Here is a 26737-nt window from a genome sequence, read left to right on the forward strand (position 1 = left end):
GATAAAGAGCTGCACCTTTCTAAGCCCATTGATTTTAGTGGACTTTGAAAGGTGGAACTCCATTTAGGACTGCATTGTTATTGTGTATGGTTTATAAAGTAGAGCCCACTTCATCATGTTCATGAAGTGTGTATTGCATAGGCAACAGTTCACAATATTTTTATTCTGTGCCTGTGTGTCTACAGAAACACACTGAAGATATACTTACTGTTCAGAATTACACCTTTCTCCATCTATTTGTGAACAGTTACACCCTTCTAAACTTACTGACTTCAATACTTAGAAGGATGTAGCTCTTTTTAGGACTGCATAATCAAATGAGAACCAGCTGTTATCACTTTTACCATGTGAAAAATTGTTTATCATTATAGATGATACCATTTTGTAGCAAAGTTGTAAGTTACAAGGTCAATGCAAGCTGTATTGAAAACAGATTTAATAACTTTATCCAGAGTGTGTTTTAGAGACTTGCAGAGTTGACTTCCATCATGTTCTGAATGTAAGACAAATCTCCATGAGTTGGGGCTGTAGTTCTGTGGTATGTCACATTCTTTTTATGCCTAAATTCGGAAATGTACTCTCTTGACATGGCTGTTTGAACAGAATTTGGGAGCTACTGCTAGTCATTCTGAGCTCGATGGACCAGTGGTCTAACCAGATTAACTTAATATGCTTGCATAGGGAGTCATAGCCTGGTTCAAGAAATAATTCATTCTTTCTCATCCAGTTCTTTCTCCTGCCTCACAAAATCTTAGATGTAAGCTTTCAAAAAGATAGTATGTAGTGGACTTTATAAAAGTTCCTGTAATGCGGCTGCTGGCATGTTTGGTCCTCACATCAAACAAAATCCCGGAAAATGAAGGTGAGAGACTAAACTACATTGCAGGGCTCTTATAAGGAGTACAGGCATGAATTCAGCCATACAGGTTATGCCAATTCCCTCTCCTGCGCAGACTCCCCCCTTCCCTTGAGGGCCCACTAATTCCCAGGAGCAATATTGGGGGATGCTCAGTGGAGTGTAGTCAGAGACAGTGCAGATTGTTGAATACATGCCAGTATAATTGTGTGTTTTGAAGTCCCCAAGTGACTGAGTGTATATAAAGTAATCCTGAGAGTGCACATATTGTAAACATAGTACCACAGTCATTGATTTGATGCTAAGTAATCCAGAAGCATACATTAGGATTTACCTCTGTCCCAGTGTTTCCCAACCTATGGGTCAGAACTCAAGTGGGTCATGAAGCCCTGAAAGTGAGTCATGAACCAGCCCTCTCTAATGGCCACCCATGCCCTTTCCATTGTTCTCTTTTGTATTTTGGAAACCAAGATATGACCCTGGAAACAGTATCTTCCATATCACACATTAGTTGGTATTTTTTCTTCACTGCTTATACATGTTCATCAAATAAAATGTGTCCTGATGGTTACTAGAGTGAGTTTCTTAGAATCTTTGGGGTGGGGTTAGAGGGAGTAATGGAGAGGGAGAAGGGTAGTCAAAGGCTGGAATTTAACCTCCATCCACGAAGGCTATGTACATTGGAATGCCACCTGCTTGGGGTTCATAGTGGGGGCAGCTGCACCCTTTGTGCGTTGTTTGTTCGTTTTTCAAAAACAGATGGTTAGCCACTTTAGCAAGTGGAATGCTGAACTAGATGAGTGCCAAGATCGTAGTTTGCCTAGGATGCCAGAAATCTTTGGGCCATCCGTGGATGGGTCACCATACCAAGTAAATTTGGATTTGTGGGTCACCATACAGAAAATATTGGGGACTTAGCATTATAAATTATTCTGTTCTGCATTCATATCTATGTGAATTATGACCAGAGCTGCTCTATCCAGTTGCCTTTTTGGTGTATGGCAGTATTATTGTTAATACTGCTACTCAGTGTGCTATCACTTGGCCCACTGTATGAGTGTCATGGCTTTCCAGAATTCTGGGACCCTACGTGCTAGCTACTATGTCTCTGTGTAACCAATATTTGCTGATCTCAGAGACATATTCAATTGGCAGCTAGCTTCAAGCATCAAAGATGAGGTTAACATTCTACGATCTGGTCATGCTACCAGCATGTGCTGTGGGGATGAAGTAATTACGGTAATGGAAGCTTTTAACATAAATGTTCAATGGCTCCTGCTTCCATCAGGTTTATAACACAAAAGTAAAACCTACATTTACCAGAATATTTAGTAGCATTATAAATTATTCTGTTCGGCATTCATATCTATGTGAATTATGACCAGATGTTAGCATAAATGTTACAAAATAGGGTTTAATACAATATAAGACTGATGCATGAAAATACTTAATAATTTTATTTAGTATGAAAAACACAGATCAAGCCAACAAACTGTACCACAAGAGAATGCTCACCTTCATTCAGATTATCTGTCTGTCTGGTCTAGGAAGCATAGTTTTTCTGACCCCATATTGGGCAATTGGAATAGATGCATTCATATCTATGTGAATTATGACCAGATGTTAGCATAAATGTTACAAAATAGGGTTTAATACAATATAAGACTGATGCATGAAAATACTTAATAATTTTATTTAGTATGAAAAACACAGATCAAGCCAACAAACTGTACCACAAGAGAATGCTCACCTTCATTCAGATTATCTGTCTGTCTGGTCTAGGAAGCATAGTTTTTCTGACCCCATATTGGGCAATTGGAATAGATCCTCCTTTTTCTTTTTGCAGGATGGATAACTCATGGAAAATGAAAGATAAATAAATCCATGTGGAACTGTGATCCATGAAGGTGTAATGTGTGATAGGTTCTACCGTTCTAATATTCTTATTCTAGGAAAAGCCATGGTGCCTTTGATGGAATATATCAATATCTGACTCCTTCAAGTAACCCATTATAGGAAAAATAATCATTTGAAAGTGAGCATGAAACACAATGCTTTTTTGCACTTACCTTTTAAAAAACCCCACCATACTCTCCCTCATCTGTTACTGATTATTTCACTTAGAGAGTGACTATACTGGCTAATTTGATGGCAGGAAAATTAATAACATCATAAGGATGATCCATACAACAACTGCAAAAGCAATATAGCTAACAAAAATTGATTGTGTGATTTATCATCTGAGAACAAAAACTGATGCCCTTAATGGGCAAGTGATCAGATTTCCAGCACAGTAAATACTTTGCAATTATTTTTTTCTCATTGTTAATGTAAAGAGTACTCACGAATATTTTTAACAAAAGCATTCATAAATCAAGTTGAGGCAATGTGTCGTGTGTGTGCCCTCACCCCATGTGTGTGTTTACTTTCTGTAAAACTGGAAGCTGTTGAATTACTACTCTGTAAATCATATCTTGTTACCATATTCTACCTTCTTTTGAATTAAATACCACAAATGCTGCATGGCTGTTCTTTATTTATTGGTGGTTATTTTGTTTTTCTTTCAGAGCTTGAAGCGGAAGAGTGGTGCAAACATCTGTGTATAGAATGTTTAGGAACCAGACTTAATGATATAAGTCTTGGTGAACCTGATCTGCTTGCTGCTGGAGTTCAGAGAGAGCAAAATGGTAAGTGTTTGAATCTTTAAATATTGAATCCGAAGGCTTTAAATATATTACTCATTCATTCATTAATTAAAACATTTATTAGCCTATTTTCTTCCTTGTGGAATCTGAGGCAGCTTACAGTATAATAATTATAAAAACACATTAAACACAATGTAACCGAAACAACAATTATAAAAACACAGGAAAAGTCACAATCTAGACTTAAAAACTCCCAATTCGTACTGCCAGTAAATGAAAACTAAATCAGTCAAATGCAGTCCTAAATAAAAATGTCTTCAACTACCTCCTGAAGATCGGAAGTGAGGGGGCCAGGCTTACCTCCCTGAGGAGGCTGCCCCATAATAATGGGGATGCCACTGAAAAGATCCTCTCTGTGTGACCACCAGACAAGCTTCTTTGATTGATGGGACATTCAGGATGGTTCCTCCTTGTGATATTGATTACTGTATGGATGCATACAATAGATATTCTATACATAAAATATACAGTTAATAGTAATAATAGAAATATTAAAACACTAGACCATGTTCTTCTGCCTTGTTAAACATGCTAGAGTGCAGAATCTTCCTACCTTAAGGATAGTTTCATTGAAACAGTCGACAAGAAGAAGAGAAGTATAAAAATAATTTGATCTACCTGGATATTTCGACTGAACTGGGGTATTAGCTGTTGTAGATTTTCCGGGTTGTATGGCCGTGGTCTTGGCATTGTAGGACCTGGCCACGGCCATACAACCCTGAAAATCTACAACAGCTAATGAACTCCGGTCATGAAAGCCTTTGACAGCATACTGAACTGGGGTTATTTATGTTTTCTGAATGTCCTGGTAAAATCAGCAATGTAAGATGACATGTTTGATTGTTTCTACCATTCCAGATTGACATGGGCAGAGATGATGTGACATGGGCAGAGATGATACATGCATATCTCTCTTCAAGAAGGGCAGATGGGAGGGCATTAAACCAGGCCAGAGTGAAGGCTCTGCAGTGTTTGTGGAATTCTAATGTGTAAAGGTAACTCAATGGAACAAAATTTTGTTACAGTTTCCCACTGCCGGAGCAGAGTGGGCCTGTGATCCGTCGACTTGAAGGGCAGTGTCCCATAGACTCCGTTTGATTAATGCTCTGGCTCCCAAGAACCCAAGATGCAGTAAAGCTGTAAAGGATAAACCAAGTCATTGCAATTTGTCCTCTATTGCTTTCACCCACTGTGAAGTGAAAATTGTCTTAAAGGATTAATGAAGTTAATCCAGGGGAGGAGAGGTTTAACTTGAGCCAGAAGCATGTAGCTGGGAACCAAGCACGCACTTCTAGTGGAACCAACCCTGCTTCTAGCCTAAGCAGGGCACTGGATACACAACAAGGTAATTCAAGTAAGGATCTGAGGAATTTGGACGGGATTGCTTCTAGTTTACTCCAGTCATTGCACAGACATGTCTGTGAACCATACGTACGCTGGGGAACCACCTTGCCCTGAAAGACTTTCAATACATATGGTAAATGAGAGCCCCCTTTTGCTGTAGCCACTCTTTGAGCAGATTCAGTTACATGGGAAAGCCGAGTTGTCCATGAGCCAGATGGTTGGAACAGTACACCTAAATACATGAACACTTTAACTTGTTCGATCTCATGGCCATCAATCTGCCATCTGTGTTTGGTAAACCTTTTAGAGAAAAGAAGAATTTGGGTCTTTGAAAGATTGATAGTTAAATGCTCCTCTTTGCAGTAAGCTGTAAGTGCCTGGAAGGCTCTTCTGAGCCCTACTTGGGTATAAAATAGAATAACCCCATCATTTGCATGTAATAGTGTGGAGATTGGTCTACCTGCCATATTGGGTGGACTAAAGTTGGGATTGGATAAGGTCTGCACCCTGGAGTTTATATAGAAGTTAAATAATAAGGGAGCAAAGATGCAACCAGATGACTTTGTGGGTTACACCTCACTGACAAATAGTTGTTCTCATGTAGTGTGTGTATAAGGCAAGCAGTCTGTGATCTGTTGTGGAAGCTTCTAGTTTTAGCCATAAGATGTTACATGAGATGCTATCCAATGCCATCTTATTATCGATAAAGGCTGCATAAAGTGCCCCATGCTGCCTTCTGGTATATTTCTCCACCAGATGGCAAAGAATCAAGCACTGGTCTATTGTGGAGCGACCACTTCTAAAACCTGCTTCTGCCTCAGCTAAGATGTTCTCCCTATTGCGTCAGTCCCAAAACTTCCAGCATAGGTAGAATATACGTATAGGTATATATTTTCTGTACAGAATATCTATTTTATGTGCCCAGTGTGTATTATGTATTGTTGATATTCTTGACTGCCGATCTTGGATTGCAATAATAATAAACTAAACTGATTCCTGTATGGGAGAAGATGGTCCTTCAGATACCCCAGTTCCAAGCCATGTAGAGCTTTAAAGGACGAAAGCAAAACCTTGAGTTGGGCTCGGGAGCTGATCAGTTGCCAGTATAATTGTTGTAGTAGTGGGGTCATGTGTTCCCAGTAGCTGGCCCAAGCCAGCAGTCTAGAGGCAACATTCTGTATGAGCTGCAGGTTCTTTACATTGTTCAAGGGTGGCCCTGGGTAGAGCACATTGTAGTAGTCCAGTCTAGGTGTAACTAGGGCATGAATCACTGTGGCTAGATCTGACTGAATCAGGAACCAGCACAGTTGACGCACCAGCCAAAGCTGGGTGAAAGAACTCTGAGCCATCACAACCACCTTGTTTTCTAATATGATCACTCAAGCTGCACGCCCAAGCTACAGATGACACCAAATTGGGAGGAGCAGTGAACACACCAGAAGATACCAAATTGAATGAGATCTGGACACACTGGAAAAGTGGGTAGATGTGAACATGATGCAATTTAACAAGGATAAGTGCCAAGTTCTACATCTGGGTAACAAAAATGAGGAACATGTATACTGGATGGGGGATACACTTCTGGGTAGCAGTATGTGTGAACAAGATCTTGGGGTACAGGTGGACCGTACGTTAAATATGAGCGGCCAGTATGATGCAGCGGCAAAAAAGGCTAATGCAGTCTTGGGGTATATCAACAGAGGCATAACATCCAAATCACAAGATGTCATAGTCCCATCATACACTGCATTGGTCAGGCCACACCTGGAGTATCATGTGCAGTTGTGGAGGCCTGACTTCAAAAAAGGATGTGGACAGAGTGGAGCAGGTTCAGAGGAGAATGACGAGGATGATTGGAGGCCTGGAGAGCAAGCTTTATGAGGAAAGGCTGAAGGCTGAGGGACTTGGGAATGTTCAGTCTGAAGAAGAGGAGGTTGAGGGGGAACATAATTGCTCTCTTTAAGTATTTGAAGGTCTGTCACTTAGAGGAGGGCAGGGAGCTGTCCCTTTTGGCAGCAGAGGACTGGACTCACAATAATGGGTTTAAATTAAGAGTGAGAAAGTACCAGCTGGATATTTGGAAAAACGTTTTTACAGTAAGAGTTGTTCAACAGTGGAATCAGCTACCTAGGGAGCTCCCCCTCACTGGCAATTTTTAAGCAGTGTCTGGACAAACACTTGTCAGGGATGCTCTAGGAGCTGATCCTGCATTGAACAGTGGGTTGGATGGCCTCTATGGCCCCTTCCAACTCTGTGATTCTATGATTCTATGTATGTCTTACAAAGGTACTGGTCTGTCAGACTGCCATCATAGCCATAATTATAGGCCTGCCGTATTATGCAGGCAGGTTGCTTGTAATACTATATGAACTTGGACTGATATATTTTAAAGACTTGCAATATTTGTTGGCATTTTTTTTCTGCACAACATCTTGTTATCTGAAATCTTGCGTTTTCTATTTCTGTTAGCATTTAAACCACTAGAACCCTTCCTCTAATGTGCTTCTCGAGTAATTTCTAATTTCTTTGGCTTGTGGCTGATACTCTGTTTTATCAGGAACATTTGTTCATAATCTGTGATGCCTCACTTTAGACACTGACCTCCAATACAGAGCAGACAAATGTCTCTTGACATTTTGAGTATATTGTGTATTCCGAATACCCCTTTCCAATATGGTTCTTCTCTCCCCACTTCTGTTGAACTTTCAGATTTCAAACGAAGCTGTATCTTTTCTTTGAATGTTAAAAATAGATTGTCTCTACTCTGCAAGAAGAATTTCTATAGAGACATCGTTTGTCAATACAACAACCTTTATTGGCATTATGCACTTAGAAGTATACAAAACATAAGGAGTACTCAATACAGTTAACACATATCTCGCTTTTTCTGGAATTTCCGTGGGAACTAAAAGTTTACCTTCTTTTTATGTTCATGTTATTTTGCTAGTGGCATTAAAAGCAGTGACCTAGTCACTACGAGTAGGCCTATCTGAACAAACAGCCTAGTTTCATAGATGTTCTTTCTGTGGCAGACAGTGTCTAGAACTCAGAGAAATGAGAATTGATCCCAATAGATTAACACCTGTTAGTGCAAAATAAGAGCTGATGGCTCTTGCGTTATCTCAACTGGCTCTTGTGGTCATTCAGTTACTGTTAGTATTTCTTTATTTATTTAAGAGCATTTATACTCCTCCTTCCCAAGACCTGCTCAAAGTGGCAAACAGTCACTGAGCAGCCTAAAACATACACAAAAAAACAGTCCTCAGGCTGGAAGCGCACCATAAGACAGCTTTAAAAACAGGTGAAGTCCTAAGTAAAAAGAAATGTATTGTCCTATAACCTAAAAGTAGGGTGCCAACCTCCAGGTAAGGCCCAGAGTCTTCCCAAAATCACAACTGATCTTCAGACTACAGAGATCAGTTCCCCTCAAGGAAATGGCAGCTTCACAGGGTGGACTCTCTGGCTTTACATCCTCCCCTCCTCAAATTCTGTTTTCCGCTGTCTCTGCTACCAAATCTCCAAGGATTTTTCACCCAGGAGAGTTGGCAGTCCTACCTAAAAGACAGGAAGATAGGCGCCAGGTGAGCCTCGAAGGAGAGTGTGATCCAAATGCAAGGGTCCTCCAATGAAAATGTCATTACCCCCCTCCCTTCACTTCTGAAGGCAGGGACACAAAGCAGATCTTAACTGCTGAGCTAGAGTATAAAATAAGGTGGTACTTTAAAGTCTTAAAAGTAAGAAATGGCACTTTGAATTGTGCCTGAAGCAGGCAGCCAGTGCAGATCTTTCAGTGAGATCCCTGTATCGAGCCTCAGACAATAGCCTGACCATTGCATTTTGGAACAGCTGACCCTTCTGGACCATTTTCTGCACCAATGTATTGCAGTAATCTAACATAGATATGATTAGAGCATAGGTCAGCATGGCCAGATCATGTTTTACAAGGAATGACTGCATCTGTTGTATCAGCCAAAGCTGGTATAAGGTGCTGTGGAATCCCATAGCATAAATGATACAGGGTAGAACCAACACCACCTTCTGAAATGAGTCAGCCAGATAAGAGCGGGCTACCAAAGTGTGGTACCCTCTACTCCCAGCATTCATTAGTAATGAAATGTCAGAGGAGGCAGCTTCTCTGAGATTACAGTTGACATTTTATAGGAAGAGACTGCAAGTTTCAGAGCACTTCCTCATGCAAAAGCTGATCCACAATCTTTGTGACTTTCTCCATCATTGAGCTTTTCACATTCATAGACCAACTGCATAATTAACGAAACATGCGAGAGATCCAACTGATGCCCTATATGAATCTGCTGTTGAGTCACAGCAGTGAAGTTATAAGACTATTCACTATTCACCCTGCCAGGACCTGACAATATCCTTTAATTTATTTCTTACACAATGTAGAAAGTTTATAGTTACATGATATAGGTTTGGGTAGTTTAAAGTGATGTAGCTTTTTCTTACCCAGTAATCACAGTTGTTATACCGTTAGGACATTTAATAATAGACATATTCACATTTTTGTTCTAGCAACAGATACTTGTTTATATACTAGATGTTATGGTTTTGCTGTTCTGCTGCATTCCTAAACATAAATATCAATCCTGATGCTAACTTTAAAGTTTGGTTTTAATTTATTATTTAAATATTTATACTATTCTTTTGTTTAAAACTTCCAAGTTACTTAACGAATTATGGCCACATTCAGATAATCTGGCAAAGTTATTTCTAGTGATGATGGATAGAAACATGCTTGTGTGTTCCATCCCTTCCTCCTCATGGGTAGAGTACAGGTGAAAGATTTATGGTCTGGTGAGCTTTCAGTCAAACTCCAGTTTGTTGCAGTATCTGTTTGCCAATGTCTGTACAATTGGAGTTTGTTTCCCCCAGACAAACCAGGATTCTAAATTGGGGTGGTTTAGAATCCTCGTTTTGAGGAAAAAATGAACTCCCATTTGCTCAGGTGCCTGTATTTGAAGATCATCTTAAGGCAGGCTGCCCAGATAAGATTTTATATGTTCTGTTCAAAGGAGAGTTCATAGGAAGGATCTAAAGAAACACACTACTAGTTTAATTACATCAACTGGGAAGATTTTTCTTAAAAGGCTTCTTAACGTCTTTTAAAGAGGGCTCATGACCTCCCTATACATCTTGCAGCAATAGATGGGCATGCCTCCAAATTGAATTCTCTACCTATACCCATTTTACTGTATGCAGACGATACCATGGTTCTTTCTACCACTAGAATAGGACTTAAACGTGCCCTAGTGATGTTTTCCTCCTATTGTAAACAGAACTCTCTTATAATTAATTATGAAAAAACAAAAAACCTAGTCTTCTCCAGGGTGTGGCAACGCACCCTGTGAAAAATTGATGGGGGGGGGGGAATTGAGCAAGTCAGAGCCTTTAGATATTTGGGTGTTTTGTTTCATTATAATTTAAAATGGTCTTCCCATTGGGACCAACTGCTTCTGTTAGTTAAAAACAGGATTTTGGCTGTCACTCATTTTTATTACCAACAAGGAATTCAGTTAGTCCTGGCCGCCCTTTGAATTTTCCAGGCCACAGTAGTCTCTCGACTACACTCTGTGTGGATACAAAGTTTTAATAAAGAGATTGACCGAACCTATGCAATCTTCTTGCAACGCATTCTTGGACTACCTAACTCTGTTACCTATTACTCTCTCTGTGCTGAGCTGGGTCTCCAGCTTTTAGACTCGCAGGCATGGTTCACCACTATTAAATATTGGCTTCACATCCATTTTAGTGCCCCTCAGAATAGCGTTCTTGCACTCCTGACTATGGACCCATATGTATCCAAGTGGTCACAGGCTGTAACGTCTAAAATACGCTCAATTGGCATTGACCTTGACAACTTGGAGAATCAAGATGAGATCTTTATATATCAGTCGATTCGTAAAAGAATTTGGGACATCGAAGCTGAAACAAACCAGGCTGGTGCCGGGGGCACTTGTTCCTCCCTTTCCTTTGGCCTCAGATATGCACCAAACAGTATGGCACAATATTTCTTTAATTTGGTGATCCCACTGCAACACAGAGCCTTTATGTTGGCCAGATGCAATGTTTTTCCCTCATCCTGGGTCTCAGGTAGATATAGAGGCATCCTGAAATGTGACAGAATCTGCAAATGCTCACTTAGAGAACCTGATACCTTAGCTCATATTCTGCTACGCTGCCCACTTCGTTCATATCTCCAACTACTTTTGATTAAGCCCCTACTGTCTATGATCAACTCTGATAATGCAATTAGGTTTCTCCTTGCTGATAAGACACCAGAAGTAACTGTACAGATAGCTGAATTTTTGTCTTAAAATTTTGGTAGAGATTTATAGATGTAATTTTAGCTTGATGAAGTTTTATCTTACTGATTTTATATGCCAACTAAGAATAAGGCCCGTTGTGGAAATAAATACAATGAGCTCTAGAAAGAGGCTCTGGGAGAGTGCCAAGGCCTTGGGCACTCAATATCAATGTGCTGTGGTGACCTCAGCAGGGTATAATGACACAGAGTCCACCATTTTCTCCAGAGGAACCAATCTCTGCTACTTGATGAGCAGTTGTGATTTTGAGTGATCTCCACCCCTCACCTGGAGATTGGCAACAATTGTTACCCAGGAGGGAATGGCTGGTTTGGAGTGTGGAGTGTATGGCATTGTACCTGACTGAGGCCCCCTCTCTTCAAACCTCACCCTCTTCAGGCTCCACCCCTCAAATCTGCATGAATTTCCCAACCTGGAGTTGGCAACCCCATCTCCTTCCAGCGAAGCATAAACCTGCCATTATCTGCCCCTCTGATTTCACCTTTGCATATCCTCCCCCCTCCGTCCTGGAGATCAGTTGTAATTCTGAGTGATTTCCACCCCTCTCCTGAGATTGGCAACAGTGTTTCCACAGAAGGGAATGACTGGTTGGGAGGGTGGATTCTATGGCATTGTACCTGTCTGAGGTCCCACCCCTCCTCAAACCTCACCCTCTCAAATCTCCAGGAATTTCCCACCTGGAGTTGGCAACCCTATCTCCTTCCCAGCCAATAATCAACCTACCTTTATTTCCTGCTCTCTCTTCAGCTTTCCATTCCCCCCACACACACACCTTCAGCCTCTTCCATGCTCTGAAGCCCTGACTGCCACAGAATCCACCATTTTCTCCAGAGGAACTGATCTCTGCCATCTGGAGAGCAATTGTAATTCTGGAGATTGGCAACCTCCTCACCTGGAGATTGGCAGTAATGGTTTCCCAGGAGTAAAAGTAGTCTTTCTCTGCAATGGGGACCAAAGCAGCTTACATCATTCTCCTCTTCCCCTTTTGACTTGCACAACAACCCTGTGAGGTAGGTTAGGCTGAAAGTCTGTGTCTGGTCCAAAATCACCCACTCAGGTTCTACAGCAAGAACCTGGATCTAGCAGAACCTGCTCTGGAGTACTGACAGCTATGCCTAGGGTAGCCAAGCTCCAGGTGGAGCCTGAAGATCACCAGGTATCACAACTGAACTCCAGACAACAGATCTCTCCCCCCAGGAGAAAATAACTGCTTTGAAAGGTGGGCTGTATCGCATTCTGTTCAGCTGAGGTCTCTCCCCTCCCCAAACCCTGGCTTCCATAGACTCTACCAGAATATATCCAGGAATCTCCCTACCTGGAGCTGGCAACCCTAGTCAGGACTGGCCCCAATGAGTTCCTCACAAAGGCCTGCAAAGGGTTTCCTTCCTTTATCTGAACCAAGCTTGATTGCGTACTGTGGCGAAATGGGCTCCAGTTTACAGCTCAGCTGTTTTCCTCCCACCCTTGTCCTGTGGGTGTATCTCACTCCGTAAGTTCACTGCCACCACTCATAGAATCGTCAGTGCTTTTTTAGAAGGACAGTGAGACCCCTCTGGCCAAATCTCCCTATTTGGAGATGGAATCCCCAATCTTTGGGGGATCCCCGGGTCTGGCCTTTCCTTGCTTCCCTGGGCTACCCCCTCCCTTTGGTATTGTGCAGAGCAGGGGAGACTATGTGGTCAGAGCACAACACAGTTTATTAGCCCAAATTAAAGAATTTATTTAACTATTTACACAGTTATGGAGCACACACACACTGTAGGAGTAAGCAGACACCATGAACCAACAGGGCATAAATCAACAGGTTAAATACAATCCTCTTCCCCTACACACAATACTCTCTACCACTGGAGGTTGTGAGCAGGGAAACTTCCATTCATTCCCCAGTCCAGCCGACTGTGGAGTGGCTGAATTTCTGCTGCCTCCCAGGGATGAAGACTGCATCTGTGCAGGTGGCTGTGTCTCCCCGGGCCCATCCACTCACCCACTCCTACTGTCAAGATGATTGCATGGCAGGGACAATCCCACTCATGCCCTGACTAGCCCAGCCTGGAAACCACCCCCTGTGCTGCTGTGTGCTTCCCAGGCCCACCCCAACTGTTACAGTGTTGGCAGGGCAGGGCCTACCCTGATCCTACCCTGCTGCCGGGACTATGATTGGGAGTGCTGTGCAGTCCATTACTATATTTCCAGGGCCCACCACAACTGAGAAGATGGAGGTGGTGGCTTAGAGACAATGAAAGGGAGAGAGAATTGGAAAGACCGCCACAACTCCAGAACTAGGCCCTGGGATGGGAAAAGCCTTGGCCATGCATAGCAGTCTTTATCTATTCTTGTTGGGGGGGGGAATGAGAGTCTGGCTCAAAGCCCCAACACCCAAAGCCCAGTAACAGAGAGAGAGAGCGCTCACATTCAGAAAGGGTGGGTGGCTCACGCCTACTGCCACCCGGCAACATCCTACTCCCAGAAAGGGTTGACCATGCACTGCCATCTTCTTGGCAGCGGGGGAAGTGAAAGGGGATGGCTCTGGGGGAAGACTGTGTGATAATGAAGACCTGCCGTGCCTACTAGTTGCATTGTGGATTTGGCCTCACACTGCACTCACCTACCTCGCCAGCAGTGTAAGCTGAAGGGGACGGATGTGTGGTGGACTGTGTAGTGTGGATAGAAAATGGCACTATGAAAAGAAACATAAGCTGATGCACTTGGATTAAAAAAGGGAATATGAATTTAAGCAATTGGAAAGAGTAGCACATTCAAGGCACACTGCACTTGTGCTGAAAGCACTGAAAACCCAAACTGCACAAAATGAAATCAGAATATCCTGCAGTGGAGAGAGATGCAACACTTGGGAATTTAGCCTTAGAGTACATGTTGCAAGACTGACACCCATTAGTGTGATTAATGAGAAATATAGCCTCAAAGAAGAGAATAGATAGCTGTGACATTGAGTGAATGAGCTTAGAAGGCATCAGTAGGCCAAAATTAAATGGGCTGAGACAGAAAAAATATTGGGAATGACAAGTTTACTTATAGCCCTGGGATCTTTAACCTTCCTTTATATGGAAGAGTTCTTTGGCTGCACAGACTCCTCAAGTAAACCTTTCTCAATTTCCATTCACTTTGTAACATTTTGCATTACCTATCTGGCTCATTTTTGACATATTTTTTTTCTCCTCACACTATCAACAAGTACCAAATTTTGTTTAAAAAAAGAATTCAAAGGTAATCTAAAATGATGGGTAGGGAGAGTGTTGCACCAATGGAGCCAAGATACCCCTTCAAATGCTTGCACTCACTTGTGAACATCTTTTCGATCCTTAGAAGCAGCTGATTTTCTGAACAAGTTTGCAGACACTATCTAGCTTAAATATTTCAGAATTTTAACTTTACAAGGTTGTGAGTAGTTTCAGTCACAAATGTCCATCTGATGAAGACCCAAGTCAATGAAAGTGTCCGGATGGGATACCAGAGTAGCCAGATTGGGGGAGCAGGGCATCTGTGTCAAAGATGACAGACAAAAGCAAGATGTAGATGAGCTGATGTCAGCATTGGGTCCGTCTTGAGTAGAATATAAATAATGCAGAGCCATGATGAATATGTAGTTAAGGCAACTGTGTTTTGGGCATATTTGTCTGGGATAATTTAGGAATGGGCTACCTAGAGTGAAATAATAGATTAATTCAGGTCACATCTACATTAGTTCATTTATACTTGCAGCCATTCTGAGCTTCATATATCAGGCTGATCTGATAGCTGGATCCATGTCATGGTAACATCGAGCCTAGACTACTGTAATGCATTCTACATAGGTCTCCCCTCAAAGTCAACTCAGAGACTCCACTTAGTGCATAATGCCACAGCTCAGTTATCAGAGGCAAGGTGTACATATTAGCCTCGTTCAGTTCAGTTCAAAGAATTGGATATCACATGTAAAGCCCTTTATGGCCTTGGACCCTCGTGTGCAAGACCTTCTCTCCCCCATGCTCTGCCACAAGAGCTCCTTTTATCTGAGCAGGGTTTTCTGTGGGTGCCATCCTGCAAATGGGCAAGATCAACAACTGCCCTTACATGTGCATTCTCTGTTGTGGCCCCCACCTCATGCAATAGCCTGCCTGGTGATGTCAGGGAGGCTCCCACTCTCCTGGTATTCTGCAAGCAAGGCAAAACTGAATTATGCAGGAGGACATTTTTACAAAGGTTTGGGCTTTTTGTATCAGAATGATTTGGAAAGAATGCTTTAATAAAGGGGGAAAGAATGTGGACTGTACTAGTGTGTATAGTACGTACTGTCCATTGCTGTATGTGTTACCCTAGTATGTAATTTCTGTATTGTTTAATATGCCATATTAATATCTAGGTTTTGTTTCAGCCTTGTTCTAGATTTCTACTTGACATTAATTTTTGTAATCTTAATCCAATAGCCCGGGTTCGCCTGATCTCATTAGATCTCAGATCAGCCCTGGTTAGTGCTTGAGTGGGAAATCACCAAGGAAGGTTAGGGTTGCTACACAGAGGCAGGCAATGGCAAACTACCTCTGAAATCTCTTCCTTTGGAAATCCTATGGAATCACTATAGGGCGGGTGTGATGGCAAAAAATAAATAAATTCTATTACATTCCTTATTGGATGTCCCGTCCTGTTGACTGATTTACACTGTGTAATCTACTTTGAGTCTCAGTAAGATAAAATAAAAATAAATAAATAAAATAAAATACATTCTTGATGTTGTCACGGGGAATACTATAATGCTTGAGAAGTCTCCCCAACTCTCTTGTAACCCCTCCTTTTTGTCCATTCTACTTCTGCTTCTCAGGTCACTTGTGACATTTCATTACCCTCTTCTCTTTCCCATTGCAATGAAGCCAACTAAAAATGCAACTGCTGCTGACTTGTTAGATCCTGAAGGTCCACTGTGAAAGACAAGACCCTGAGAAAAGATAATTTCATTTTAATGTGTCTATATCTATGTGTTTGTGTTTTGCTGATTTTTTTGGTATAATAATAATAATACAGGCCCAAAGATTTCACACTTACTATGTATAAATGACTTAAAAATGTATGGAAAGTCATAATCAGAGATTAATTCTTTACTAAATACAGTTCAAATATTCAGCAAGGATATATGAATGGAATTTGGCCTTGATAAATGTGCAGGTTTACCAATAAATAGAGGAAAGATCATTGAACAAATCAAGATGCCGAAAAACAACATCAAAACATTGAGCTCTGAAGAAAACCACAAGTATCTTGGAATTTTGGAAGCTGACATCATCAAACATACCCTTGTTAAGAAAAATACAACCAACAAATATTACCAAAGTTAAAAAGACATTGCAAACAAAATTAAATAGAGGCAACACTATAAAGGCAATTAACATGTGGGCAGTCCCAGTTCTAAGATACATAACTGGCATTTTAGATTGGAAACAAGCAGAATTAGAAGCAATAGGTCACAATACTTGCAAGATCATAACAATGCATCACTCACTGCAGCCTAGAAGTGATGCTGGTCATCTTTACTTACCAAGAAAATTAGGTGGAAGAGGTCTTGAAAGTTAACCAAGCAGTTGAAGAAGAAAAACAAGCATTGAATGACTACAAAATCAAAGAGAAGCTTCTAGTTGAAGTGTACTAGGCAGACTTATTTAAGGTTAAAGAAACCAAAGAAGATTACAAAAAGATTGCAATCAAAACTCACTTCGAAGACTAGAAACAAAAACACTTGTATGGGCAATATCTGAAGGACATAGAGGATAAAGTTGAGAATGTAAGGCTCCAAAATGGACACTTGAAGAAAAAAAACAGAAGGACTCATTCTATCTGCACAAAAGCAGGCACTGGAAACAATTAGTAGGAAAGCCAAGATTCAGAAGAACAGTGATGACAGCAGATGTTGACTTTGCAAGACAAAGGATGAAACAGTTGACCACATGTTCAGTGCCTGCAGTAAAATTGCCTAAACTGACTATAAAATTGCTCAAACTGACTATAAAGAGCATTACAATAGAGTTGCAGCTATGTTGCATTGGAATCTTTGCAAGCAATATGGCTTACCATCATCCAGAAATTCATGGGAGCACAAACCAGACAAGATCATGGAAAATGATGCAGCAAAGATTCTTTGGGACTTCTGATTGCAAACAGATAAACTCTTGGAGCATAACACCTCTGATATCACAATTATAGATAGAATGAGAAATAGGGTTTGGATAATTGATATTGCAATCCCAGGAGACAGCAGAATAGAAAAGAAAGAACAAGAGAAGATCTTGAAATGCCAAGACCTATGAATAGAGTTAGAGTGTCTCTGGGAGAAAAAGGTTACCATTGTGCCAGTTGTCACTAGAGCCTTTGGAGCAGTGCCTAGACGTCTCAAGAAACACCTGGACATTCTGGGCATTGAGCAAATAACATCAGCTCAGCTCCAGAAGACAGTGTTGCTTGAAACAACAAGAATTCTGCAAAGATTTCTCTGCAATTCCCAAGAATTTGGCTAGATCTCAAACTGCAGTACACCATCTAGCAGTCAAATATCTGACTGTGACCAATTATCATCATCATCATCGACACATTTTAAAATATGTTCTAATGTTTTTGCTGTTTGCCACCTTCAGGAGGTTGAACAGGTGGAAAGGTAGCGTGAAAAGGTTTTAAATAAAATAAATAAATATAGTTTGCTGCACCAGTTTCAGCAGATTGGGGAAGGGGTGACTGCAGCAGGGAGGAGAGATGACAAGATTTTATTTTTTTTTAACTGTATTGTGTATTGTATTCAGATGATTTTAAGTTGTTTCATGACACCAAATGTCCTTGTAAGCTGCCCTGAGCCTGCTTCGGCGGGGAGGGCAGGGTATAAATTAATTAAATAAATAAATATGTTGCCACTTCGGAGAGGTTTGGGCCTGACTCATCAGTTAGTTCAAAAGTTCCAGATTGGGGGAGTTTGTACTGTAAACTCCCAATCTGTCTCTTCAGTGACACTGTTTGTCTGAAGCAAAATCCTGGGAGGAATGACAGAGATCCATGCATAGTATGCTCCTGTATCAGAGTCCCCCCACAGGGCCCTCCAGATGAGTTGAAACAATCAGATACAATGTGTATTGCCACCTTTCCTACACCAAACCCTAAATCACTCTATAATAGTATATTCGGAGTGGCTAGTGTTCTGTCCCAAATTTGAATTATGGTTGAGTTCAGTGAGTCACCAAAGCTAAAGCATAGCTCCATTGTTGGGTTTTGGGGGGGTTTTCTTAGATTTTCATGACATAGAAGAACACAGATGTACTTATTTTTAATGAATTATGCAGGGTTGGGGGGGGTTGCTTTGAAAAAGTCCCAACCAAAATAACATGCTAGTTGAAATCATAATAATAGCAAGCTAATTATCTCAGAATGAATGGTTTATACATTTTACAAAGGTCACTGATAATAGACAATGTTTAACTATTTCATTATATTGTTAAACATTACTACTAATGATAATAAGGTCTCAGCTGTCTTTCTACATGTGTTATGAATAAACTAGTTCTGAGAATTACATTGATGTATTTAAGTGAATTTATTATGCATATACTTCTGTAATTAGACAAATGATAAACTGTAGTAATAATTCAAGCTAGTTCATAATTTTCACCATTATCTCATCCATTTTTATTTTTTTCCCTCAGAGCGATTCAACGTATACCTTATGCCTACACCAAATTTAGATATCTATGGGGAATGTACAATGCAGATCACGCATGAAAACATTTATCTCTGGGATATCCACAATGCTAAAGTGAAGCTTGTCATGTGGCCTCTAAGTTCTCTAAGGAGATATGGACGGGACTCAACATGGTTCACATTTGAATCTGGAAGGTAAGAAACATGGAAGCATGACAAATAGGCTTACTCATATACTTTACTGGCACCTTAACAGGGCTGTCCATATGATACAATTTGATGCACTTGTTTCAAGAGAAAAAATCAAAAGTAGGAATCCTTTGAATAGTGTGTAAACCCATCTCTGTCCACCTGTGTTGTTGTTTTTAATGAGCTCCCATACAATGGTTTGTATTAATTTATACAGGAGACACATTTTGATTGGCTTAGATTTGATTTGATAGCTTATTTAGAAAATGTATTTGCTAACTCTCCACTATCTGCTGAAGAGAGCTCACAAATAAAACAATAAAACAAGACCAACCAATAATAGTAAAGGTAAAGGTAAAGGTTCCCTTGCTCGAAAGCCAGTCGAATCCGACTCTAGGGTTGCGGTGCTCATCTCCGTTTCAAAGCCGAAGAGCCAGCGCTGTCCGAAGACGTTTCCGTGGTCATGTGGCCGGCATGACTAAACACCAAGGTGCACGGAACGCTGTTACCTTCCCACCGGTGGTCCCTATTTATCTACTTGCAATTTCTTGCTTTCGAACTGCTAGGTTGGCAGGAGCTGGAACTAGAGACAGGAGCTCACCCTGTCTTGCGGCACCCGGGTCTTGAACCGCTGAACTACTGACCTTCCACAGCCTGCAGTTCAGCGTCTTAACCACTTGAGCCACCGCAGCTCCAACCAATAATAACATGTGAATAAAAATAGGTCAGGACATAAAACATAAACTAAATCAAAGAGTCTAAAGTTATATTAGTAAAACAATCCTCAGGCTTGGAACAGACCATAAAAACAGCATTAAAATAGTTAGATACCATTTGTTAAAAGCCTGGAAAAAATTATATGACCTGTGCCTGGTGGAAAGTAAGAAAAGTGCCCGGCAAGCCTCAAGGAATAGTGCATTCCAAACTCAATGTGCCACCACTGAAAAAGCCCTGTCTCTGGTTATCACCCACCTTACCACTCTAGATGGCAACAGATAAAGGATAGCTTAAGAAGAGAAAGTTTGCACAGTATGGGAGGAGGTGGTCCTTCTAGTATCCTGGCCCTAGTTACTTACTTCATCTACAGAAATGGATGGCCCTAAACCTTAAGCTAGATATTCTTTCTGTGATGCTGTTACAATATTAATATCCTTGAAATGCCAAAATAGTATTGTGGGTTTTTGTATTGTATTGGAACTCAGTTTATTCTGCCCAGTAATGGGACTGTCCATAGATTACTAGACAGACAGACAGACATCCTTTATTGGCATATCAGAGATAAAAGTACATTAAAATTTAGGAATACATCAAAAATGTGGCTGTCATACAAACAAACACCAAGAAAAAAACCTGATCAGTTTATCGTTTCCCTGATTTGAATTGCAGATTGAAAAAAACAGGCAACATTAAAAGTTAGAGAAGAATTTTGCCTCAAGAGTAGCAACTGGACTTTGACACTCTCAGGGAGACCATGCCATGTAAAAAGAAGGGAGTCCAGAAATTTATCCCAGGTCTTAGTATAGGCAATTTAAAAGAACGTGGGCAACAGATTTGATGGCACCCTGACTACAAGGGCATTGTCTTTTAAGTTCATAAAGGATTTTATGGCATCTTCCAGAGAAGATAGCCAATGGCAATACATTAAATCTGGCTAACATAAATGCCCTTCTTTGATGGGGGTCAGTTAAAGAGCAAAAATAAGTATCTGACTGGCCCAGTGTCTGGGGTAATCCCAGATGAATTAGAAAACAAGTTTTCCTAGCAGCCTCAGTCAGGCACTGAAACTGAATGTCTAAAAGTCTGCGTTTGATTGTATGAAATATTGTGGAGGCAGATAATAAATAAAGCGGATCTAAAGGTATTCCTAAGGACCTAATTTTTTTTGGACTAATTTCAGCCAATTAGGTTTACAATGATCTGTCAGCATTAAAAAGGTAAAAGAATCCGGGTCAGGATTAAACAGAAGGCGCAACCAAAATTTGATGGTCAAAAGCCAGGCCGGAGTTTCCAGGGACATCTGACCGGTTTCAAGACACATCGTGGCATATGGGACACAATTAGGAAGTCCAAGGATTTTCCGCAAAAAAAAAAAGGCTTGTAAACCCTCTGCTGATTGGTTAATTGCACTTATCCAAATGGGAGCGCCATATAGGAATTGTGAACTAGATTTTGAATTGAAGACTTTTAAGGCCATTGGGACATATCTATTGCCTCTCATGTAGAAAAAGTGGGCCATGGCCTCAGCACTGTTTTTTGTTAAAGTAGTAGCACATTTGCGATGAGTAGCCCAGCTCTCATTGTAGTAGAAATTGATCCCTAAGTATTTAAATGATTTGACCTGCTCAATGGGATTTCCCTGAATTGTCCATGAGGACTGTTTCCAGGAGTTGGAAAAGACTAAGATCTTTGTTTTCTCATAATTCAAAGTTAACCTGTTGTTATTACAGTAGGTCAAACATTGGTGTAGAAGATGCCTCAATCCATAGATTACTATTGAAATTAACCCATAAGAAAATGTACTAAAAGTAACATAACTTTTTAAAACTAAATACTTAGAAATGGTGATTCATTGCCCAACTAATAGGATTTCATATGTTTATCAAGTGTCAAACATTAAGAATAACATAATACATATGCTAATTTTGCATTCCAAAACTTACCAGTTCCTTTTCTTTGAATACTAGTTCTTACAAGCTATTTATGACATCATACTGCAATGCATAACCTGCCAGTTAATTCTACACCTGCCTACAATTAAATCTACACACAAAAGAAAAACACGGAAATAAGGAAAAAGTCCAAGATAGAAGAAGGTCCATGTGAATAAATAATAGCCCATAAATAACTAAATATAATAATGAAAATAACCTATAAATACAGCATAGTACAACATAGTGCATAGTCCATAAATATAACATAATACATACATTACAAATGTCCCTTATAGTGTTTCAATCATATAAAAAGTTCTTGCCAATTTATTTATATGTTATGAATCATAAGTAATGATACGTGCAGTTCACAGTCCTTCTTATGCATAAGTAACATAATGACAAATCTCTAATTTACAGCTCTTCTATCAAACAGATGAACGAGACAGTAACAGATCTCGACAGGTTGCTGGCTTCATTCCCGTTTCAAGTAAGTCTTCATAAGAATAGTTCTTGTCTTACAATTCCATATAAAGCTTCAAATGAGCAGTCATCAAATCCTAATACCAAAAGGGTTCTTCTAGTATTAGGATTTGATGACTGCTCATTTGAAGTTTGAAAACTGATGGATGCACTTTATATGGAACTGTAAGATAAGAATTATTCTGATGAAGAAAGGACTTACGGTTTCGGCAACTTCCGGCTCTGAAAAGAGCCGCCCATGATGCAGCGGACGGGAGGGGGGCCAGTTGATCTGGACCCCTCCCGGAGCCCTTGTAGGGAACTCCCAGCCTGGGGCACTGGAGGTTGCCTCTCCCCAGGCTACGGCCAAGGAATTGAGGCACTTCTGAGCTCTGATAGGTCCCATCACCGCGGCACCATTATGGCACTAAGGCATACACCGGGCGAGTGAACAAGTGATCCAACAAAAATAAAGCTCTCCTTACCTCTGCAGCAGGCATGGAATGAAGCGTGAGTGCTAATTCCTTTATAACTGGTTATTCGGCAAAGCGTATATCTGAAGCCCCGAACGGTACGGTATCAATGGAGGGGGAGGGAGCTAGCTCACATCTCCCCCCCCCAACATCTTTAAGCGAGTTTGTTTAGTGAGACGGGCCAGGAGAAACGGCGAGGGTTGATTGAATCAGGCAAAGTACAAATCTAACCAAAGCGAGCTTCTGAAGCAACTTTTGCTGACTTTTGAAAACTTTCCTTGAAATATAAACAATGACTGGGCGGGCAGAAAAGATGGTGACGAGACTGAGACACTCTCCTGGAACTACAAAATCAAAACATCCAGCCACTAAACCGAAGTAAATATTGACTTTACGAACATGTTGGCTATAGCATCGCACCTTCTGCTGGAGCAGATGACTAACACCAATAAGAAGTTGGATGAAATCCAAAATCAACTTAAAGAGATGATTTTAAAAACAGAGGAAACTGCAAAATCAGTGAAAAAAGTTGAAGCCAAAACAAAAGAGACTAATCAAAGACTGGAGGTGATGGAAAAACAAGGATTCTCTGATAAAAACCAACTTTTAAGACTACAACTGGTATTATCTGTGTATGTTCTGAGATTTCAAGGTGTTCCTGAACAGCAAGATGAGAATCTGAAGGAAATATTAAGTGAAGCATTGGCCCCAATGACAGGTTTAATGGTGGACACATTACAAAGCGATCTGGATTTGGTCTATCGGACATATCCAGAATGCCTGGGAAGATTTGGTCTATCAGACATTTGGATTTGGTTTATCAGACATAAGACCTGCACCGCCAGAAGGAGTTGCTGTAATAAAGACCTGTACCGAGACGCCAGGAGGTGGAAAAGCCGAACAACAACAACAGAGCCCACTTGAAGAGCAGACGACGACAACAGAGCCTTGCTGCCTGGGTGCCAGTAGGCAGTCACCTTCCCCCATATATATATACTGTGGCCTTAGATAGGTGAAGTAATTTACAATGTAAACCGCTCCGAGCCTGTGGGAATGGAGCAGTATAGAAGTCGAAAGTAATAAATAATAAATAAACAATATCCAGAATTTATTAAGAAAAAGAGCCTGTTGGGGGAGATAGTGCCAAGATTCTCTAAAAGATCAACAAGAGACATCATGCTGTAGACTACAAATGGGACTACCTTAAAAATCAAAGACGAAGAAATCAGAGTCTTAAAAGACATTCCATTTGAAATAATAGATGTCACGGCAGGGCCAGGGGGCGTGATGCAAGCAAGCAAAGTCCAGGAGCAGTCCGAGGTCAAGCCGAGCAAAACAAGCAGCACGGTTCAAACAGGTTTAAAAGTCCAAAGCCAGTGTCAGACATACCAGAGTTCCAGGTCCATAAATCACAACGATGCCAGAGGGATACAGAAACGAAAGCAGAGTCAACGAAGCCGAGGGTCAAAAGCCGAGGATCAAACCAACAAGAGTTCCACGAAGTCTGGAGCAGAGATACACCGAGTCAGGTTCTGTCAAATGACGTTTGCCAGCACGAGTTCCTCCAGCAACAGGCTTGAAGATATACAGTGCTGGCTAATTACCTCATTAGCTGGCAGGGAGCGAGGTCAAGCTCCAGTCAATACTCAGGGCTGAGAGATCGTCTTGTATGCATGCGTGCATTCTGTCGTCGTTCTCTCAGCTGCTGTCTCCGTAGATTCCAGAGCCTGGTCACAGGTGGCGGTGAGTCTGATGATGAATCACTGTGATGCAGCAGAGACTGATCCTGTGCAGGTGTTTCCTGGGAGGCTCTATCCTCCTCGTCACTTAGGGAGCTTTCTGCTACAGTCTTTGACTGGATCCAGTCTTTGCCTATAAGTCTCTGCTGCAGTACGTTCCTCAGGAACCTGTGGTGTCAACTCCACATGCTCCTGGCTGGCAGGTGCCTCATCAGGGTCATCAGCAGGGGCAGGCATGACAATAGACTTGTATAAGCCTGAAAGTTTTATTGTTTGTATTTACCTGATTTAATCTTATATTTACCAGTCTGTAATTGAAGCAGTAGAAATTAGCTATATTCCCCAAAACAATGTTCTTTACAGACAGAGCTTTAGCTAAATATGCATTTAATCATGATATATGAGACTTGTATAGCTTATTTTATGTTAGTGTTAGTGTTGTAGTGTTTTATAGTGTTTGTAGTCAGAAAATAATAAAAAAATTAAAAAAAAATTACTATTCTGATGAAGACTTACTTGAAATGGGAATGAAGCTGGCAACCCATTGAGATCTGTTACTGCCTCTTTCATCTGTTTGATAGAAGAGCTGTAAATTGGAGATTTGTCATTAGTTTGTAGATTGGTGTAGTAGTTAAGTAATTTGTGGTAGGATAAGTGGATTTCTGTAACTTTTGCTGTTTGTTGTTATACTTTATGGTTGAATACGAATAAAATGTTCTGGTTAAAAAAAAAATTCTGATGAAGACTTACTTGAAATGGGAATGAAGCTGGCAACCCATTGAGATCTGTTACTGCCTCTTTCATCTGTTTGATAGAAGAGCTGTAAATTGGAGATTTGTCATTAGTTTGTAGATTGGTGTAGTAGTTAAGTAATTTGTAGTTTGGTGTAGTAGTTAAATGCACGAACTCTAATCTGGGAGAACTGGGTTTGATTCCCCACTCCTCCACTTGCACCTGCTGGATGACCTTGGGCAAGCCATAGTTCTGGCACAGCTGTTCTTGAAAAAAAGAGCTGTTTCTGTCAGACCTCTCTCAGCCCCACCTACCTCACAGGGTGTCTGTTGTGGGGAGGGGAAGGGAAAGGAGTTTGTAAGTCACTCTGAGACTCCACTGGGTAGTGAAGGGCAGGGTATAAATCCAATCTCTTCTCTTCTCTCTTACTTATCTGTAAGAAGAATTGGGAACTGCACGTATCATTACCTTTGGATTCTCTCCCAAGAAAAAAACATGTGGCTATGCTACATTAGATATGTCAGAGGAGGAGAACCTTTGAATTTTGATGGACTGAAAAACCTGCAGATTGTTTGTTAATTTATTACAATTATTTATATGCATTATTAAAGTTCAGATTTTGCTGCAGGCAGCACCTATCTGGCATATTTTTTGCCTGCCTTTGGATTCTCAAGAACAAGTCATGTCAGACTAACCTTATCTCTTTTTTTGAGAAAGTTACTACCTTGCTGGATCAGGGGAATGCTGTAGGCATAGTTTATCTTGATTTTAGTAAGGCTTTTGATAAGGTTACACATAATATACTTGTTGACAAACTGGGAAAATGTGCTTTGGATCCTATGACTGTTAGGTGGATCTGTAACTGTTTGACAGATCACACCCAAAGAGTGCTTGTGAATGGTTCCTTATCATCTTGGAGAGGAGTGACAAGTGCAGTGCCTCAAGGATCTGTCCTGGGACCTGTTTTGTTCAACATCTTTATCAGTGATTTGGATGAAAGGATAGAGGGAATGCTTATTAAATTTGCAGATGATACTAAATTGGGAAGGGTAGCAAATATGGTAGTACACGAAGAGTCTATTGGGTGCAGTTAATAAGAAGCCTGGAGACCGACTGGAGGTGAAAAGGCAAAAGTTTATAGTGCAATAATGGTTATTATATACAGAGAATATACAGACTGTCGTGCAGCATAACATACCTCAGTCAGAGAGAGCTATGTCTCCCCGAAGTGGCTTATGAAGCCCAAACAATATATACATCAACCAGCCAATGAACAACAGGGCACACTGATTACCCACTCCTAACTACCACAAGGAGTAGCACCTTCTTGTTTAACACCTGGCACTTAGTCACTTAGCCATTTAGTCTGACAGCTAAGACTTACATCTTAGATCTTCCTGATCTATACATGTGCTGTAACAGCTTGCTACCTCATTACATACATACATATCTCAATACGCCTCCTAGGTAGTAAGTGTTACGCCTAGCCCTTCTCTGAATACATTAAACTGTACAGAGTACATACATTTCATCAGTACATCAGCAAGGTTACAAGTTGAATTACATTTAACAATTTT

The 26737-nt window shown here is 40.8% G+C and overlaps 1 protein-coding gene across 1 annotated transcript in view; it reads left to right on the plus strand.

Moving 5' to 3' along the window:
• The first annotated feature begins 807 nt into the window (after positions 1–807).
• DOK6 (docking protein 6) overlaps positions 808–26737 on the plus strand; it is a 133423-nt gene continuing 107493 nt past the window's right edge. Inside the window, exons 1-3 of the mRNA XM_015407626.1 lie at positions 808–862; positions 3424–3543; positions 18920–19109. Of these exons, the coding sequence (XP_015263112.1) occupies positions 808–862; positions 3424–3543; positions 18920–19109 (365 nt within the window). The remainder of the gene's footprint in view (positions 863–3423; positions 3544–18919; positions 19110–26737) is intronic.

The sequence above is a fragment of the Gekko japonicus genome, unplaced genomic scaffold, assembly GCF_001447785.1.
Source record: "Gekko japonicus isolate JY-2015 unplaced genomic scaffold, Gekko_japonicus_V1.1 scaffold1379, whole genome shotgun sequence".
In the NCBI taxonomy this organism is placed as follows: Eukaryota; Metazoa; Chordata; class Lepidosauria; order Squamata; family Gekkonidae; genus Gekko; species Gekko japonicus.